Source organism: Rhinoderma darwinii, chromosome 3, assembly GCF_050947455.1.
Source record: "Rhinoderma darwinii isolate aRhiDar2 chromosome 3, aRhiDar2.hap1, whole genome shotgun sequence".
NCBI lineage: Eukaryota > Metazoa > Chordata > Amphibia > Anura > Rhinodermatidae > Rhinoderma > Rhinoderma darwinii.
In genome coordinates this window covers 388516831-388538439 of record NC_134689.1, presented here as the reverse complement: position 1 = coordinate 388538439, position 21609 = coordinate 388516831, and the positions used below count along the sequence as shown (strand labels likewise).

At 41.2% G+C, this 21609-nt stretch overlaps 1 protein-coding gene across 5 annotated transcripts in view; it reads right to left on the bottom strand.

Annotated features, from left to right (window-relative positions):
• Window positions 1–11755, bottom strand: part of LPAR2 (lysophosphatidic acid receptor 2) — a 51416-nt gene extending 39661 nt beyond the window's left edge. The window contains exon 1 of one of the 5 annotated variants that reach the window (XM_075858942.1): window positions 11667–11755. Coding sequence is in view for 1 of the 5 variants with exons in the window: in XM_075858940.1 (XP_075715055.1) it covers window positions 10624–10630 (7 nt within the window). In the remaining 4 variants the exon portion in view is untranslated. Of the gene's footprint in view, window positions 1–8433; window positions 8523–9233; window positions 9293–10623 lie in introns of those variants that run through there. The other 4 variants (XM_075858940.1, XM_075858941.1, XM_075858944.1 and 1 more) reach the window with 4 other exon arrangements.
• Between the last annotated feature and the right edge of the window lie 9854 nt (window positions 11756–21609).

The following is a 21609-nucleotide window of genomic DNA, read 5'->3' as shown; positions in this document are numbered from 1 at the left end:
ATATGGACAGTGAAGTCAGGGACTTCTCCTGGAGCGGAATCACCGGCCACAGCGCCGGGGATTCCGCTTCAGGAGTAGGGGACCGCTCCAGGAGAAGTCCCTGTCCATATTTGGACAGTGAAGTCATGGACTTCTCCTGGAGTGGAATCCCCGGCCACATCTTCGGCCGAAGCTGTGGCCGGGGATCAGGGATTCAGCTCCCACAGGGAGCAACAAAATATCCTCCTCCTCCTCACATGCACTTCGCACTGTGAGGTGAAGGGAGCGGTAAAATGCACGGCCATCACTTGGATCACATCCGAGTGACAGCCGTGCTTTACACGGTACCATAGACTTACTTCTATGGGAGCCGTACGGCCGGGAGAACAGGCGAAAATAGGGCATGTTCCATTTTTTTGACAGCCGGGTTTACCAGGCCGTCAAAAAACTCGGCCGTGTGAATAGCCCCATTTGGGGTCTATTGTTCCTACTGCGGCCGTGTGACAGTCCGTTCACAGATAACACACAGTGATAACTCTGACTACAGATAATGTAGTAAATGCACACACAGAAATATATACACATACAGATACATATATAGGCACTTAGACACACAAATACACGCACACAAAGACGCACATACTGGAACTTATACACACACAAACATAGAAATACACAGACAAATAGAGGCAGAAACAACAGACAGACAGAGCACTCACATCTCCTTCCTCACAGGCTTCTTGCAGGTCGGGCTGTGGGCGGAGCTAACTGCCTCGGACACCACGTCCTTGCCAAAAAAATATATGCTGAATTTCACTTTTTGAATTGAATTGCTGAAATAAATTAACTTTTTGATGATATTCTAATTCATTGGGAAGTACTAGTATATATATATATATATATATATATATATATATATATATATATATATATATATATATATATATATATATATATATATAAAGAGAGAGAGTGCTTTCTTCTGGTGCTGCATATATGTATTGAGCTTGGTTCTGGTGCTGTATTTATGTACTGAGCTTTGTTCTGGTGCTGTATTTATGTACTGAGCTTGGTTCTGGTGCTGTATATATGTATGAGCTTTGCTCTGGTGCTGTATATATATTGAGCTTTGTTCTGGTGCTGTATATATATTGAGCTTTGTTCTGGTGCTGTATATATGTAATGAGCTTTGTTCTGGTGCTGTATATATGTAATGAGCTTGGTTCTGGTGCTGTGTATATGTATGAGCTTTGTTCTGGTGCTGTATATATATATTGAGCTTGGTTCTGGTGCTGTATATATCTTGAGTTTGGTTCTGGTGCTGTATATATGTACTCGTCTTTGTTCTGGCGCTGTATATATGTATTGAGCTAGGTTTTTGTGCTGTATATATGTAATGAGCTTTGTTCTGGTGCTGTAGATATGTAATGAGCTTTGTTCTGGTTCTGTATATATGTAATGAGCTTGGTTCTGATGCTGTATATAGAACTATATTGCTTGTAAATTGTACAAATGGTTTTATGCTGGTGTTACACAAAAAAAAATTGGGAAAAAAATGACACATCATTGATTGGTAGAGAAAACAAACCTGGTGAGAGGGAAGGAGATGTCAGGAAAGATGTTCGGGTGTGGGGGGCGTCAAACTGAATCTTTGCCCCGGCTGAAGAACCTAGCTACGCCTCTGGTGTGACTTATACGACCGCAAAATCTCGGATCAAGCTGCAGGATTAGTCATTTAATTCTCAATTATCAGCTTTAGGCCTCAGTACACACCTATATTATTGTTCGGTACCACCTCCGAGTTTGTATGCCCTACTGTACCTCCAATATTCACATTGCTACTAGGAGGAATTTTTTAGTAACGCGGCGCCATACAGAGCACCATATGGCGAAACACAGGCTGCCCACAGCTCTATAGTAAGGAGCCGCAGGCTATAATACCAGTTCTATGGCGATCTAAGTTCAGTTCAGTAGAGGCATGGGGTCGGAATTTGGAGCACATATAACATCTAAAACCGGCCTTACAAGAAGTATTTTTTTACCTAAATGCAAAGTACTGCCCAATGCACAATAACACAGCAGGGAGCGTGTCTAAGGAAGCTTTGATCTGCTGCACCAACAGCATCATGGGAAGTGGTTAACTAGTAATGAGCCCCCAGGGGCTGAGCTGCGGTGGGTATGGAGTGTGTGTGTTTTGTATATTCTATACATGCTGTACATTGAAACCATGTTTACATTTTTACACTGATCCAGAGCAGATGTTCACTCCGGACACTAACAACTGCTCATGTGTCACCCACCAACAACTTCTTCTCAAATCAATAAGGCTCATGGGGGGGGGGGTGCAAACTTTACAGATCCCTGTTAACCAGTGGACTCCAACCTGTGGCTCTCCAGCTGTTGCAAGACTACAATTTCCGGCATGTCCTGACCATGCTGGGAGTTGTAGTTTTGCAACATCCTGCCAATACTGCTTGCTGCTGTTGGGGGGGGGGGGGTTCAGGAGACTGAGGCTGCTAGCTTAATGTGAACCCTTAAACCCTTTTTATTATCTAAATAAGTCCATAATTCTGTGCTGATTCATTTGTTAATATATCTGTATTGTAGTCGGAGCTCTGTTTTTCTGATACAGAGCTTCAAATCCTCCATACAGACAGAACTAAATTCAGCCACCACTAGGGGGAGCTTAAGAGGCATCAGAAATCATGGGAATACAGGAGTACAACACCGCCTCAGACTATATATATATATATATATATATATATATATATATATATATATATATATATATATATATATATGAAATAGCGTTGGCAGCATTTCCAGTTATGGTGTACCATAAACCTGATCTTTCCCTATTGTTATAGAAAATCGGAGGATCAGATGCCTATGATTTGTAATACATAGGGGGTCGATAAATGGGTTGTGGTCTCACCAATCCCAAGCTATAGTTAAAGTCACCCCTAAAGGAGACAGCCCATTTACATTGAGGAATATGACTTTTCTTGGAGTGATTAGGGATGTGATGAAGGAATGTGAGCGCCGCTTATCATCATTGTGAGTATGTGGTTGGGCTGCCTCTTGGGTAATATCCTAAATCCATGCTGAAAGCCTTCTGGGATTGTGGCGACAGAATATGTTCTTGGCTGCTCCCCGGTTGATGTCATTGGTTCTGAGAGAGCAGAAATACAGCTTGTACTCTGGTTATTAAGCAATGTCATGAACTTTACAGCCAAGACCTTGTGTTAGTATATTGAAACAAGACCGCATTCTGGAACTCACAGATAAAGAACCACGACCCAACCAAGCATGCAGTGACTACATCTCCAAAATATACCATCGCAAAACACAGCACCGCAGAACGTAGCACTGCAAAACATACCACCGAAAAACATACCACTGCAAAACATACCGCCGCAAAACACAGCACCGCAAAACATAGCACCGCAAAACATACCACCGCAAAACATACCACCGCAAAACACAACACGGCAAAACATACCACCGCAAAACATACCACCGCAAAACATACCACCGCAAAACATACCACCGCAAAACATACCACCGCAAAACACAACACGGCAAAACATACCACCGCAGAAACATAGCACCGCAAAACATAACACTGCAAAACATAACACAGCAAAACATACCACCGCAAAACATAGCACCGCAAAACATAACACCGCAAAACATACCACCGCAAAACATACCACCGCAAAACATACCACCGCAAAACATAGCACCGCAAAACATAGCACCGCAAAACATACCACCGCAAAACATAGCACCGCAAAACATACCACCGCAAAACATAACACCGCAAAACATAACACCGCAAAACATACCACCGAAAAACACAACACGGCAAAACATACCACCGCAGAAACATAGCACTGAAAAACATACCAATGCATAACATAGAACCACAAAACATACCACTGCAAAACATACCACCGCAAAACATACCACCGAAAAACACAACACGGCAAAACATAGCACCGCAAAACATAACACGGCAAAACATACCACCGCAGAAACATAGCACTGAAAAACATACCAATGCATAACATAGAACCACAAAACATACCACCGCAAAACATACCACCGCAAAACATAGAACCGCAAAACATAGCACCGCAAAACATACCACCGCAAAACATAGAACCACAAAACATACCACCGCAAAACATACCACCGCAAAACATAGAACCACAAAACATACCACCGCAAAACATACCACCGCAAAACATAGAACCACAAAACATACCACCGCAAAACATAGCACCGCAAAACATAGAACCACAAAACATACCACCGCAAAACATAGAACCACAAAACATACCACCGCAAAACATAGCACCGCAAAACATAACACCGCAAAACATACCACCGCAAAACATAGCACCGCAAAACATACCACCGCAAAACATAGCACCGCAAAACATAACACCGCAAAACATAGCACCGCAAAACATAACACCGCAAAACATACCACCGCAAAACATAACACCGCAAAACATAGAACCACAAAACATAGCACTGCAAAACATAGAACCACAAAACATACCACCGCAAAACATAGCACCGCAAAACATAGAACCACAAAACATACCATTTGGTGTCCGCAGCATACAATGGATGTTGCGGACCTGTGACCTGGTTGCGGACTCATTGCGGAAGTTCTCCATTGACTTCAATGGAGATTCTAAATTCCGCAATGAAGTCCGCAGCTGTCATGCACATGTTATGTGTGCTGCGGATGCGTCTTGCTTTTTTGCCATGACATTTCTTCATTCTGGCTGGACCTATGTATTTCTAGGTCTACAGCCAGACTGAGGAAGTCAATGGGGCTCCCGTAATTACATGTGACTACGTGTGTGTACCCATAATTACGGGTGACTACGTGTGTGTACCCGTAATTATGGGAGCGTTGCTAGGCGACGTCAGTAAATAGTCACTGTCCAGGGTGCTGAAAGAGTTAAGCGATCGGCAGTAACTCTTTCTGCACCCTGGACAGTGACTACAGATCACAATATACAGCAACCTGTAAAAAAAAAAGTTCATACTTACCGAGAACTCCCTGCTTCTGTCTCCAGTCCGGCTTCCCAGGATGACGTTTCAGTCTAAGTGACGGCTGCAGCCAATCACAGGCTACAGCGGTCACATGGACTGCCGCGTCATCCAGGGAGGTCGGGCTGGATGCCGAAAGAGGGACGCGTCACCAAGACAACGGCCGGTAAGTATGAAATTCTTTTACTTTCACTAGGGAAAGTGCTGTCCCTTCTCTCTATCCTGCACTGATAGAAAGAAGGGAAGTACTTTCACCTCAATACGCAACGGCCAGTCCGCATCAATTTACTGCACATTTTGGGCAGATCCGCCACAGAATCTGCAACGCAGATTCTGTGCGGCATTGATGCGGACAGTTGCGGAAGAAAACCGCCACGCGGGGCCATGCCCTAACAAAAAGGCAAGAGCATGAAAGCAGAACTCACGAAAAAAAAGTGACGTTTATTCACCCAACAAATGCAACGTTTCACTTCCTCAATGGAAGCATTTTCAAGAAAAGAAAATGCTTCCATTGAGGAAGTGAAACGTTGCATTTGTTGGGTGAATAAACGTCACTTTTTTTTCGTGAGTGCTGCTTCCATGCTCTTGTCTTTTTGTTATACATACATATATACATCAATACATACATACATACATTAATACATACATACATACATACATACATATAAACATCAATACATACATACATAAATACATACATTAATACATACATACATACAAACATTAATCCATACATACATCCATCCATACATACATACACATGCATTCATACATACATTAATACATACATACATACATACATACATACATACATACATACATACATTAATACATACATGCAAACATTAATCCATACATCCATCCATCCATCCATACATACATACACACATGCATTCATACATACATATAGACATTAATACATACATACAGACATACATTAGTACATACATACATACATTAATACATACATACAGACATTAATACATACATACATACACACATACATACATACATACACACATACATACATACATACATACAAACATTAATACATACACACACATACATACATACTATATAAAAATACATATAAACATTAATACGTACGTACGTACGTACGTACGTACGTACGTACGTAAGTACGTACGTACGTACGTACGTACGTACGTACGTACGTACGTACATACATACATACATACATTAATACATACATACAAACATTAATACATACATACATACAAACATTAATACATACATACATCCATCCATACATACATACACATGCATTCATACATACATTAATACATACATACATACATACATACATACATACATTAATACATACATGCAAACATTAATCCATACATCCATCCATCCATCCATACATACATACACACATGCATTCATACATACATATAGACATTAATACATACATACAGACATACATTAGTACATACATACATACATTAATACATACATACAGACATTAATACATACATACATACATACATACAAACATTAATACATACATACATACACACATACATACATACATACACACATACATACATACATACATACATACAAACATTAATACATACACACACATACATACATACTATATAAAAATACATATAAACATTAATACGTACGTACGTACGTACGTACGTACGTACGTACGTAAGTACGTACGTACGTACGTACGTACGTACGTACGTACATACATACATACATACATTAATACATACATACAAACATTAATACATACATACATACAAACATTAATACATACACACACATACATACATACATACATTATATATAAAAATACATATAAACATTAATACGTACGTGCAAACATTAATACATACATTCATACATTAATACATTCATACATACATACATTAATACATACATACATACATACATACACATACAGACATACATTCATACATACATACATACATACATTAATACATACATACAAACATTAATACATACATACATACATACATTAATACATACATACAAACATTAATACATACACACATACATACAAACATTAATCCATACAAACATTAATACGTACAAACATTAAGACATACATACAAACATTAATACAAACATACATACAAACATTAATACATACATAGATACAAACAATACATACATACATACATAAAAACATTAATAAATACATACATACACCCATTAATACATACATACATACACACATACATTAATACATACATACAAACATTAATAAATACATACATACATACATGCATACACATACATACAGACATTAATACATACATACATACACACACACATACATACATACATACATACATACATACACACATACATACATACATACACACATACATTAATACATACAAACATTAATAAATACATACATACATACACACATACATTAATACATACAAACATTAATAAATACATACATACATACATACATACACACATACATACATACATACACACATACATACATACATACATACATAGACATTAATACATACATACAAACATTAATAAATACATACATACAGACATTAATACATACACACATACATACATTCATACATACATACAGACATACATACAAAAATTAATATATACATACATACATTAGTACATACAAGCATACATACAGTCATTAATACATACATACATACATACATACATACATATAAACATCAATACATACATACATACATACATAACATGAATACATACATACATACATACATAACATCAATACATACATACAGGTTTATTGCACTTGTTTCTTTTGTCTCATGTTGTGCCTTAACCCTTTTTTATATGACAACGCCCAGGAGTTATTGTCACTTTAAAATAAATAATAATACATAACATGCATATAAATATACACACATATACATCTATACTACCTGCACACATACATATGTACATATAAAACATGCATACATATATGTACAGCACATACACACACACACCGTACATCATGTCAGGGGTTTTCTGGTTGTAATGAAATACATTATTCATTGTACAATGAAAAGATCTTCAAATATATTTCATGCTTCAATTTCTCACCCATTTCAAGATCTCTACTTGCTGTCAATGAATGGAAACCTGAAACCCTGTCCTGATTAAGTCCTGCTCACAGAGGTGCACGGTTTGTTACCGTCCATCACAGCTCTGAAGCTGTGTGAGCACATGATCAGTACAGATTCTCCGACTCTGGACATAAAAAAGGAATGCAGCAACTTCCTGACAGCAAGCAGAGATCTTGAAAATTATGGATATTGAATAATAACGTTTACTGGAAAGTTGCTGAACGTTTTCATTATACAGTTAATAATATTTACTTACATAAATATGGAAAACCCTGCTAAATTCTGAATCTTCGAACGCATGACCTTGACATGTGGGCTCGTGAGTTTAGCCCCCTGCCGATCCCGGGGCCATGGCAGTTTGGGGTATCAGAGCCTTCTTTTACTGAACCCTTTATGTTATGCTGCATTTCCCTTTAATTGTGACAAATTGTCTGCTATTATAATTGATTAGGATCCATCACTGGACCCTACCATCTGCATGGGGGTGAATGGTGGACAGTAGATGCCCGCAACCAGGGCTGGATGAGTGATAAGGGCAGAGTAGGCAGAAGGCTAGAGTGCCACTGAAGTAGTGGGGGGCTCAATTGTGGCACTGGACATGTCTGGAGCTTTTTATCTGAACCTAAGGGAATGAGGGTAGAGAAGGGCATATTCTGAAACCATTGTCGTGGGCACCAGGAGAGCTTGTACCGCCACTGCCCACAGCTGCCAGGCACTTGCCACTCAGTCACTCTGTATAATAGTAAATCTAATTCTACCCAGGTACCCTAAATACAGGAACCAAAGTACATGGCACAGAGTTGCCAGCAACATGCCCTGACCCCCTGTGTGCTAGTAGGGATCTGCTCCCTCTTAAGATGTGGGTGGTTCCGATGAAAGTAAATCATCCAGAGCCAAAGACCACAAAGAAGAATTCCAGAGCCCAGCACAATCCTAGCACGACACCCTGAGCTCCGAGTGTAAGAAAACACACAATGTGGTTCTTGGATATTGTTAAGAGATGCAGGGAGCGCGGCTTCCAACTACAGCGGGCGAGAGGTCACCAGCGAACCTCACCATGACCCTGCAGGATGAAGGGGTTAAATATGTCCAAAGATGGAGGATCGGACGATGTCAACTGACCGAATCACTGCGACGACCGAGATACAACAATCATCTCCGAGCAACCGATTCCAGCAGACGGAACATTTATCACTATCAGTAATAGCAAGAGATAGATGATAGATAGATGATAGATAGATTAGATAGATAGATAGATAGATAGATAGATAGATAGATAGATAGATAGATAGATAGATAGATAGATAGATAGATAGATAGATAGATAGATAGATAGATAGATAGATAGATAGATAGGTAGGTAGGTAGGTAGGTAGATAGATAGATAGATAGATAGATAGATAGATAGATAGATAGATAGATAGATAGATAGATAGATAGATAGATAGATAGATAGATAGATAGATGATAGATAGATAGATAGATAGATAGATAGATAGATAGATAGATAGATAGATAGATAGATAGATAGATAGATAGATAGATAGATAGATATGAGATAGATAGATAGATAGATAGATAGATAGATAGATAGATAGATAGATAGATAGATAGATAGATAGATAGATAGATAGATAGATAGATAGATAGATAGATATTAGATAGATAGATGATAGATATTAGATAGATAGATAGATAGATAGATAGATAGATAGATAGATAGATAGATAGATAGATAGATAGATAGATAGATAGATAGATAGATAGATAGATAGATAGATAGATAGATATGAGATAGATAGATAGATAGATAGATAGATAGATAGATAGATAGATAGATAGATAGATAGATAGATAGATAGATAGATAGATAGATAGATAGATATGAGATAGATATTAGATAGATAGATAGATATTAGATAGACAGACAGAGAGAGAGAGAGAGATGATAGATAGATAGATAGATAGATAGATAGATAGATAGATAGATAGATAGATAGATAGATAGATAGATAGATAGATAGATAGATAGATAGATAGATATGAGATAGATATTAGATAGATAGATAGATATTAGATAGACAGACAGAGAGAGAGAGAGAGAGATGATAGATAGATAGATAGATAGATAGATAGATAGATAGATAGATAGATAGATAGATAGATAGATAGATAGATAGATAGATAGATAGATAGATAGATAGATAGATAGATAGATATGAGATAGATATTAGATAGATAGATAGATATTAGATAGACAGACAGAGAGAGAGAGAGAGAGATGATAGATAGATAGATAGATAGATAGATAGATAGATAGATAGATAGATAGATAGATAGATAGATAGATAGATAGATAGATAGATAGATAGATAGATAGATAGATAGATAGATAGATAATATTATGGTCCTTACAATAAGCTCCTGTATAACATCTGATACTGACCGAACATTGTGAGCTCCTCAGTTACACTAGTATGGCGGTATAGTCCAAGGTGCAGCGCTGTGCTGGGTGCGGGGCTGTGGTGTGTTCCGCGCAGTGCAGGGTGCGGAGCTGTAGTGTATTCCGCGCTGTGCAGGGTGCGGGGCTGTGGTGTACTCCGCGCTGTGCAGGGTGCCGGGCTGTGGTGTACTCCGCGCTGTGCTGGGTGCGGGGCTGTAGTGTACTCCGCGCTGTGCAGGGTGCGGGGCTGTAGTGTACTCCGCGCTGTGCAGGGTGCGGGGCTGTAGTGTATTCCGCGTTGTGCAGGGTGCGGGGTTGTAGTGTATTCCGCGTTGTGCAGGGTGCGGGGCTGTAGTGTACTCCGCGCTGTGCAGGGTGCGGGGCTGTAGTGTACTCCGCGCTGTGCAGGGTGCGGGGTTGTAGTGTACTCCGCGCTGTGCAGGGTGCGGGGCTGTAGTGTACTCCGCGCTGTGCAGGTTGCGGGGCTGTAGTGTACTCCGCGCTGTGCAGGGTGCGGGGCTGTAGTGTACTCCGCGCTGTGCAGGGTGCGGGGCTGTAGTGTACTCCGCGCTGTGCAGGGTGCGGGGCTGTGGTGTACTCCGCGCTGTGCAGGGTGCGGGGCTGTAGTGTACTCCGCGCTGTGCAGGTTGCGGGGCTGTAGTGTACTCCGCGCTGTGCAGGGTGCGGGGCTGTAGTGTACTCCGCGCTGTGCAGGGTGCGGGGCTGTGGGTGTACTCCGCGCTGTGCAGGGTGCGGGGTTGTAGTGTATTCCGCGTTGTGCAGGGTGCGGGTTTGTGGTGTACACAGCGCTGTGCGGTCCACTCTCTGCTCATGTATGGGGCGCTATGTCCAGTATAATGGTTCGCAGTGCCTGGCTCCCGGTCTCCTCCACACTGGCCATGTATCTTGTCTGCCTCTTGCACAGGGGAGGGGGAGGCGGGGTTACTCGCGGCTTTATCACACACTCACGTTACAATGGGGACTGCAGGGGGCAGGCAGTGTAAATACTATTATTACAGGCTTCCCTCCCCCAGTACTGGCAGTACCAGAGAGGAGGGTTCAGGCCATTATCACAGGAAAATCACATTCCTTCTCTACATGGTGCGCTGTCCTGCTGCAACTCTATGGCCCCTTGTAACCGTCTCAGTTGTCCATAGCAACCAATCAGAGCGCTGCTTTTATCTTCCACACTGCGCTGGAAAAATGGAAGTTGCACTTTGATTGGTTGCTATGGGCAACAAGGCGACTTTTCTTTTCTATAATTTAAAATATATGAGGCCCATAGAGTTACATTTCCCACTAAAATAAAGAAAAATCTGTAAATATCAGTCATCTTCTGCCAAGTTTTACAAACTTTTCGGTTATTCTGCCGTTTTGTCTGTTTCAGAGAAAGTTGGGTGATAATAAATATGGTGACGATTAGTGTATGTTCACACGCAGTGTTTTCAGGCGTAATTCGGGCGTTTTACGCTTCGAATTACGCCTGAAAAAACGCCCCTAACACGCCTACAAACATCTGCCCATTGCTTTCAATGGGAATTACGATGTCCTGTTCCCACGAGCCTTTATTTTACGCGTCGCTGTCAAAATACTGCACGTAAAATGACGGCTCGTAAAAAGAAGTGCAGGACGTTTTTGGAGGCATTTTTTCATTGACTCCATTTAAAAATAGCTCCAAAAACGGCCGTAAAAAATGCAGCGAAAAACGCGAATTGTTAAAAAAAACGTCTGAAAATCAAGAGCTGTTTTTGCCTGAAAACAGCTCCGTATTTTCAGACGTTTTTGGTCACTGCGTGTGAACATACCCTTACAGCTCTCATCCAACTTTTCTAGTCCACTAAACGGCAAATCTGACCAGTTGTACAATGCTAGCCTCTACTTTTACACTTTGGCCTAATTCACATCAGCGTCCGGTTTTCGTTCAATGGTTCCGTTCGACCTTTCCGTCGGAGGAACCGATGAACGGAAAGCCAAACGGAAACCGTTGCTTCCGTTTGCATTACCATAGATTTCAATGGCTAGGGTATGTTCACACATAGGCTGGGTTCACACGACCTATTTTCAGACGTAAACGAGGCGTATTATGCCTCGTTTTACGTCTGAAAATACGGCTCCAATACGTCGGCAAACATCTGCCCATTCATTTGAATGGGTTTGCCGACGTACTGTGCCGACGACCTGTCATTTACGCGTCGTCGTTTGACAGCTGTCACACGACGACGCGTAAAATGACTGCCTCGGCAAAGAAGTGCAGGACACTTCTTTGAAACGTAATTTGAGCCGTTCTTCATTGAATTCAATGAAGAACAGCTCAAATGATCGGCCGTCGAAGAAGCCTCGCAAAATGCGAGAAGGAGCATTTACGTCTGAAACGAGGCAGCTGTTTTCTCCTGAAAACAGTCTGTCTTTTCAGACATAAAAGCCACTTCTCATGTGCACATACCCATAGAGTCAAAAACGTCTCAAAATTCAAGGGAAAACAGCCCCTGATTTTCAGATGTTTTTTGAGCAACTCACGTTTTTCACGGCGTATTTTACAGCCGTTTTTGGAGCTGTTTTTATTGGAATCTATGAGAAAACGGCTCCAAAAACGTCCCAAGAAGTGTCTTGCACTTCTTTTGATGAGGATGTAATTTTACGAGCCGTCTTTTGACAGCAACGCGTAAAATGCCAGGTCGTCCGCACAGTACATCGTAAAGCCCATTGAAATGAATGGGCAGATGTTTGCCGACGTATTGGAGGCGTTTTTTCAGACGTAATTCGAGGCGTAAAACGCCTCCATTAAGTCTGAAAATAGGTCGTGTGAACCCAGCCTAATGCTTCCATTGCAGTTAGTTTCCTGACTACACTATTGTTTCTGTGGGAAAAACGGAAAACCTTGCAAAACGGAAACCAACTGCAACGGAAGCATTACCATTAAAATCAATGGTAATGCAAACAGAAGCAATGGTTTCCGTTTGGCTCTCCGTTCATCGGTTCCTCCGACGGAAAGGTCTAACGGAACCGATGAACGGAAGCCCAACGCTGATGTGATCAGGCCCTAATACATACTGGCCTATTCTCCTGGGATGTCCAGGAGACTCCCATAAAAAGAGAAGACCTCCCAAAAGAGTAGGCAAGTCTCCAAGGCCCTGCGTCCTAATTAAATACTTAGGCCTCATGAACACGACCGTAGCCATGTGCACGGCTGTGATTTTCGGGTCGGCCGGGGGCGGAGTGTCACCTGCAAGCCGCCTGCAAATCGTGGGCCGTGCACATGGCCGCAGCCATTATTTGCTATGAGCCTGGACCGCAGAACATGGCCGTAATAAGACATGCCCGTTCTTTCTGCGGTCCGGGCTCCTGGGCCATGCACGGACCGTGGAAACCACAGTCGTGTTCATGGCCCCATAGGAATGAATGGGGCCGCAATTCTCCTGTGGATTTTCAGGGGAATTGCGGCCGCAAAAGCACGTTCGTGTGCATGGGGCCTTACCTTTCCTCGTACCTGTAGTCCTCTGCAATCCTGGGCACAGCCGCCGGCAATGTCCTGACATCGGTACTGGCATCACGAGATTGCCTGCAGAGGCGCCCAGGTGTGAACTGCAATCTGGTTTGGGTCTATAATAATTTAGGGTATCTGGTCGGGGGTCTGTATTTATATAGCGGGTCTGGCGACTTTTTAGGGGGTCTGGCGTGAGGTCTGTATTCATTTTAGGATGTAATGAAGGGGATCATATGCACTGCTTGTGATTCAAATGCCTTAGGTTGGGGTCGTGTCCGTAATAAATGGGCGGCATATATAGTAAAATAATCTATGAGCGCAATTTAATGAATCGCCTCTCGCCACCCCCTGGTCATGATTTTACAGGCTGAACCTTATCTATAAATACACCTTTAGTTGCGATTACACAATGTAATGACATGACAGCTTCGCTCATATCCTTATACTAGGTATGCTAACACTTGTGTACATACAGCCCGAGGACATGGAAGATGGGGTCACATGACCGTAATAAATGACGTGGTTATGGACAAAATTGAGCCTGTATTGGTTTCCTATGAAATTGGCTCAAGTGTATGTATATCTTAGATAGGGAACCTACATTGTTAGCTGTATTGAGGACAGGGACTGATGTGAATCCATGTACAGCGCTGTGGAATATGTTGGAGCCATATAAGCAACGGGTAATAAATAAAGTCATATCAGATCTCATATTACAGCTCATATTTTGAAATAAGCTCTTTACCTAGGCTGATTTTCCATACCGAATGCTAGAAAGTTGGGTGACAACCCCCGTGACGTCAGATTTATTCTTCTCCTAGTTCCGGTGATTATCAACCTGCAGAATCTGAACTGGCGTGCGTCTGATGGATGAAGTATGATTTATTTATTTTTAAATCAAGTTAAACTGGTCTTTAAATAGACACCCTATGTACATATCTAAAATACTTATTTGCATATGGCCTGGATAAGACTATAAATAGATATTATTTAGCAAAATAAAGAAAGATATAAGATCAATAAATTATAAATAGAAAGATTATAGAAAAAAGATAGATCGACATATAGATTGGAAAATAGATAGATGATAAATTAGATAGATAGATGATAGATAGATGATAGATGATAGATAGATATGTGATAGATAGATAGATAGATAGATAGATAGATAGATAGATAGATAGATAGATAGATAGATAGATAGATAGATAGATAGATAGATAGATAGATAGATAGATAGATAGATAGATAGATAGATAGATAGATATGAGATAGATAGATAGATAGATAGATAGATAGATAGATAGATAGATAGATAGATAGATAGATAGATAGATAGATAGATAGATAGATAGATAGATAGATAGATAGATATGAGATAGATATGAGATAGATAGATAGATAGATAGATAGATAGATAGATAGATAGATAGATAGATAGATAGATAGATAGATAGATAGATAGATAGATAGATAGATAAACTGTAATGTAAATGACTGTAGATCTATGAGGTTAGCGATCTGCACATATCGCTCTTGGCATATGTTTCCGGACAGTCAGTTATACAGAAACCAGATAAATCATGTAGGAATTCTAAGTAAAGTCCCATTCTGTAATCAGATCCCCCCAGCGATGCGTCTGTACACCCGTATTATAGATGAAGAGTATACAATGGTGACCTATTGTGTAAACAGGCATTATAAGGGTATGTTCACACGCTAGCAGGCTTTTACGGCTGAAATGACAGACTGTTTTCAGAAGAAAACAGCTGCCTCGTTTCAGCCGTAATTCCTCTTCCTCGTATTATGCGAGGCGTCTGAGACGCTCGTAAATCTTGAGCTGCTCTTCATTGAGTTCAATGAAGAACGGCTCAAATTACGTTGCAAAGAAGTGTCCTGCACTTCTTTGCCGAGGCAGTCAATTTACGCGTCGTCGTTTGACAGCTGTCAAACGACGACGCGTAAATGACAGGTCGTCTGCACAATACGTCGGCAAACCCATTCAAATGAATGGGCAGATGTTTGCCGACTTATTGTAGCCCTATTTTAAGACGTAAAATGAGGCATAATACGCCTCGTTTACTTCTGAAAATAGGTCGTCTGAACCCAGCCTAAGGGTATGTTCACACGACAGCGTCCGTAACGGCTGAAATTACGGGGATGTTTCCGCCTGAAAACATCCCCGTAATTTCAGCCGTAACGGCATGTGCAGGCGCTTGAACGCCGCGTCCACTACGGACGTAATTGGCGCTGCTATTCATTGGAGTCAATGAGTAACGGCTCCAATTACGCCCAAAGAAGTGACAGGTCACTTCTTTGACGCGGGCGTCTATTTACGCGCCGTCATTTGACAGTGGCGCGTAAATATACGCCTCGTGTGAACAGACAAACGTCTGCCCATTGCTTTCAATGGGCAGATGTTTGTCAACGCTATTGAGGCGCTATTTTCGGACGTATTTCGGGGCAAATACGCCCGAATTACGTCCGTAATTAGTGCGTGTGAACATACCCTAAAGCTCCAGAAAACTGGAGTCAGTATCCAAGTCTGTGCTCCCTGCCTCAACATACCATGACGTGAACCTCACCTACCGGACATATATCTAGATCTGCTTCATATGATTGTGAGAGTGAACAGATACGGCCCATTACATTGTATCAAGTATGGCTGGACATAGTAGTCCTCCAGTGCAGTAAGGCCCTGTTCCTACAGAGGGTATTTTACGCAAAAACAAAGTCAGAATCAGCACAAAAAAACGTCTAAAATCGCCCTCCATTGATTTCAACGGGAGGCAGAGGCGAAAAGCGGCATGTCCTTTCCTGCCGCGGTTACATCTCTGACCTCCGATTGAATCCAATGGAAAGCAGAAAAAACCTGCCGCTTTCGTTTCTGAGCGTTTTTCGCAGCATTTTTTTTTACCTCAGTCCTTGTATTAGCTGCAATGGCGGTGGGCAAAAAGCGCAGCGAAAAACACGGCAAAAAAGCGAATGCAGGTCAAAATCACTTTTTCCTTACCAAAAACATATATGGCATAAGCGATAGGTTGAGGCAAAAATGTATGATTACTGGAGGTCCAAATGGGCAAAGCACTTTTCCAAACACCATGCCCCTTTCGGCTCCCATTGGCCATGCATTACCTGTCACTACTGAAGGGGGAGGCTCTGGCCTTGATGGCCTGGGCACCCAGAGCTTACAGCTCCGATCCTACACTTGGTGCCCAAACCTAAGGAAAGGCATGAACAGGATGCAGCTGCATTCCCTTATTTTGTTGATTGGGCAGTGTTATTATATTAATACTGTATGATTGTATTATTTGGGCACTCTATGGTGTATGATTGTATTATTTGGGCACTCTATGGTGTATGATTGTATTATTTGGGCACTCTATGGTGTATGATTGTATTCTTTGGGCACCCTATGGTGTATGATTGTATTATTTGGGCACTCTATGGTGTATGATTGTATTATTTGGGCACTCTATGGTGTATGATTGTATTATTTGGGCACTCTATGGTGTATGATTGTATTATTTGGGCACTCTATGGTGTATGATTGTATTATTTGGGCACTCTATGGTGTATGATTGTATTATTTGGGCACTCTATGGTGTATGATTGTATTATTTGGGCACTATATGGTGTATGATTGTATTATTTGGGCACCACATGGTATACAATATAAATGGGTGTCATAAAAAGGTATTGAACAGGGTACAAACCAACCTAGGGCCGGTTCTTGCTATGCCACTAGCCCTATTACATATAAGGGTATGTTCACACGCACAATAAATACAGCTGAAAACAGCCTCTGATTTTCAGCCGTTTTTGAAGCAGGCCTTTTTTTTAGATGTTTTTGGTGCTGTTTTTCAGTTGACCCTATGAAAAACATCTCTAAACACGGCTCAAGTAGTGACATGCTCCTTCTTTTTACGCACCATTTTGTTTTTACGCGCCGTTCTTTAAAAACAGCGGCGTAAAAAAAGGCGCCTTTGAACTAAACGCTGTTTTTCCCACTGATTACATTGGGAAGGTGTTTGTCGGCTTTCAGTATTCGTTTATGCCCCGAAACACTGCGTGTGAACATACCCTAAGGTTAAAGCACTAGATGGGCTCTTTACTACTTACTTCAAACTAGAGGATCCCTTTGAAAAATGGACCCCACAAAGCTCCCTATTACCTGCTATTATACCTATTATAATGTCGTGTGTACATAAGCCGTAAAATAGAGAGACGCAGGACACTGAGGAATACACACAGTGCCCCAACATGTATATTTTATACACTCCAAGGTAAGTGTCAGTGTATATTGTACCTGCTGTGTTGTCTGCTTCATACTGTGACATACCGAGATGTCAGACCCATACTTCCTGTTCATGAATTACAATAACAATGCCACAAGCCGACACTTCTATATATTACCATAGTAAAGGTGGAATCAGTACCTGCACCTGTATAATGGAAGAGAGGTACAATCATATACATACATTTACATATATACAGTCAAATTGGGGACAGGGTCATTTGTGGCCTTGAGGACCGGAACAAATTGTTTATTTTTCCTCTTCGCGCTCATAAATTTTTCTTCAACATAGCTGTATGAGCCGCTGTTTTTTAGGAACAAGTTGTACTTTATGTAGGTGCCATTTTTTGGTACATATACATCAGTGTTTATTTCATATACATTTTTATTTGAGCAAAAATAAGTGTTTTTTTACAGATTTTTATATTTAACATTACTTTTTTTAATTATTATTATTATTATTTATTTATTTATTTAGGTTTCAAATCCCATAGGAGGATTTTTAATTTAAAAGATTTAGATTTTTGTCACTGCTTGCCTCACGCGAGGGGCGGCACTCATTCTATAAAACGGGCATACCTAAGTATGCCTCAGCAACAGGAAATATGATTAGACGTGCCTGTCAGCCCATATAAGGTAGGGGACTCCCTGTGATGTGATCAAATTAGGGGTTCACCTCTTACTCTTTCCCTTTGAATGCTGTGATTAGCCTTGAACGCAGTGCTCAAAGGGTTAGCAGCGGAGATCATAAGTCTCTCTGATCTCTGACATTAAAGAGGGGCTGCGACTGTATACAGCCATTGATCCACTCCTGATCGCACATGCACATTTGCTGTGACCATGTGATCAGCAGGACGGGTATGCGTATTAATAAATTTGTCACATCTTACGCCAGCTTGTTTTTTATTAAGACTGGTCGCAGTCTTAAAACATATTCCCCATTGTTTTTAACGAATTGTACAGCCTTCACCGTGCGCAATAAATGACATGTTAACTTTATTCTGCGGGTCAGTACAATTACAGAAATACCAAAATGTTAAATTTTCTTTGTTTTACCACTTTTGCACAATAAAAACACTTTTTTTTAAAAAATAATTAGTTTTTGTGTCACCACATTCTGAGAGACATAACTTTTTTCTACCATCGATTACGCTGTATGACAGCGTATTTTATGCGGGATGAGTCGTAGTTTTCATTAGTACCATTTTGGGCTACATACAACTTTTTGATTACTTTATATTGCTTTTTTTGGGAGGCGAGATGACCAAAAAACAGCAATTCTGCCATTGTCTCACAGGTTTTTCTTTTGCAGAGTTCACCTTGCAGGATAAATATTTTTTCCATTTTATCGTACTGGTTGTTATGGATGCGGCGATACCAATTATGTTTAGAAAAATAATAATTAAAAAAAAAAATTGATGTCGACTTTATTGACTGCGGCATTTAAGTGGTTTCAACAACCCAGATCAGAGATAATACAGCCGGCACCCACAAGTTATGGCGTGGGCTCAGCTCTTGTGCCTGCACTATCACTGTGCCGTACTATTACACAGCAGAACGGGAAAGGGTTAAGGCTCGGTTCTCACAACTCTTGGAATCACCAGGAGTGGATACATGAAGAGACTAGAAAAAAGGTTATGTTTTTGTTTTTTTCAAAAAACACTGACCCCTTAAGTCTTTGTCTGGTACTACAGTTCACACCGATTAACCACCTGCAGTTTTTGCCTCAATTTTTCAATTGAAAAATTATTCTTTTGATTCCATGTCAGAGGGTCCATCTAATGTGTCCAGTGTCAGTGGTCACACATGTTCTGTAGATCATTTCCTCAGTCCAGATCCCCTTGTACATGGGCATTGAAATGATTTCTGCTGTTGTGCAGGCAAACAAAATGAATCGGCAAAGCTGCAAAGGACTTCTCCTCACTGGTAGAGAATCAAGAGAACACCAGGGGGCGCTATAATACGTTTGTAACAGCAATATCTAGACAAAGACTATTCTTGTTTGATCGGTCGGGGTTCAATCCCTGGGACCTCCACTGATCAGCAGAATGAGTAGGCCACCGCCTCGCCATTTGATACACAGACTCAACTGCTTGTCCGTACAGGCCGCTGTGCCTGGTCCTGCAGAGGGACTGAGCTGCAGTATCAGGCACAGCTACACTCATAAGTACATCGCTGTGCCTGTGTAAACAATGAAGTTCCCGGTCCCGTTCATTTTGTTGATGAGCAGGGGTCCCAGATGTCGGGCCCCCCGATCAAAAAATGAATTGTCTATCCTAAGGATAGGCCATCAATGTTTATCCGACTGTCCCTAAAAATCCTGAACATTTTTGTCATTTTGTCCTGGGGACAGGAATGGATGTGAATGGTGACATATTTTATCCAGCGCTGTCGCTATATAAGTAACAGGAATAAATAAATGTAATGGTGTTGCCCCTGGCAAGCATTTAAATTATTGATGAAATTTTTTTAACGTTTTCTGTCAACTGCACGATTATAATAAATGGTTTTATATCCAATGTTCTCAAAGGTGTTCTCCAGCCTCATACAAATAAAGTTTATTGAAATGAGTACATCACATGCTAAAATTTTGTAATATTGTAAAATTAAATTTTCCGTAGAAATGTAGTCCCTGAGTGCAGATCTCAGGAACTGTAGTCCACGAGATCTGCAGTTGGAGGACCACATTACTATGTAAGATATATTATAAAGTTTGATCACGTGATGTCTGTAGCGTCCATGACCACGGACCGTCGGGATTACTCACCCCCCCGGCGGTTGCGGGCATGGATCTGTGAGCGCTGGCCCGCATCTCCTCCCCAGGAAACGCCAACGTTCAATTCCGCTCCGGTCCGCTGTGTCCTGTAAGTTGCCCAGCCTTAAAGGGTCAGCACGCGCACATGGGAATTATCATTAATTAGCCCATGATCACCCTGTACTATAAGAAGGGCCCTGCCCCTTTGCTCATTGCCTGAGCGTTGTTGTGTTTGTGTTTGTGTTTGTGTTTGTTGTTGTGTTTTCCCATGTTAGTCTTGCAAATGGTGCCTTAGTGTTATCCTGTTCCCGTTGTTCCCGTGCCCTGCTACCTGTACCCTGTATCCCGTGATATTTGTTCCTGTGCCTTAACTGGTTGCCGACACAAGACGAGAATGCTCGTCCTGAGCGGTGAGTACTTGGCGCATTAGGACGAGCATTCTCGTCCTGTGTG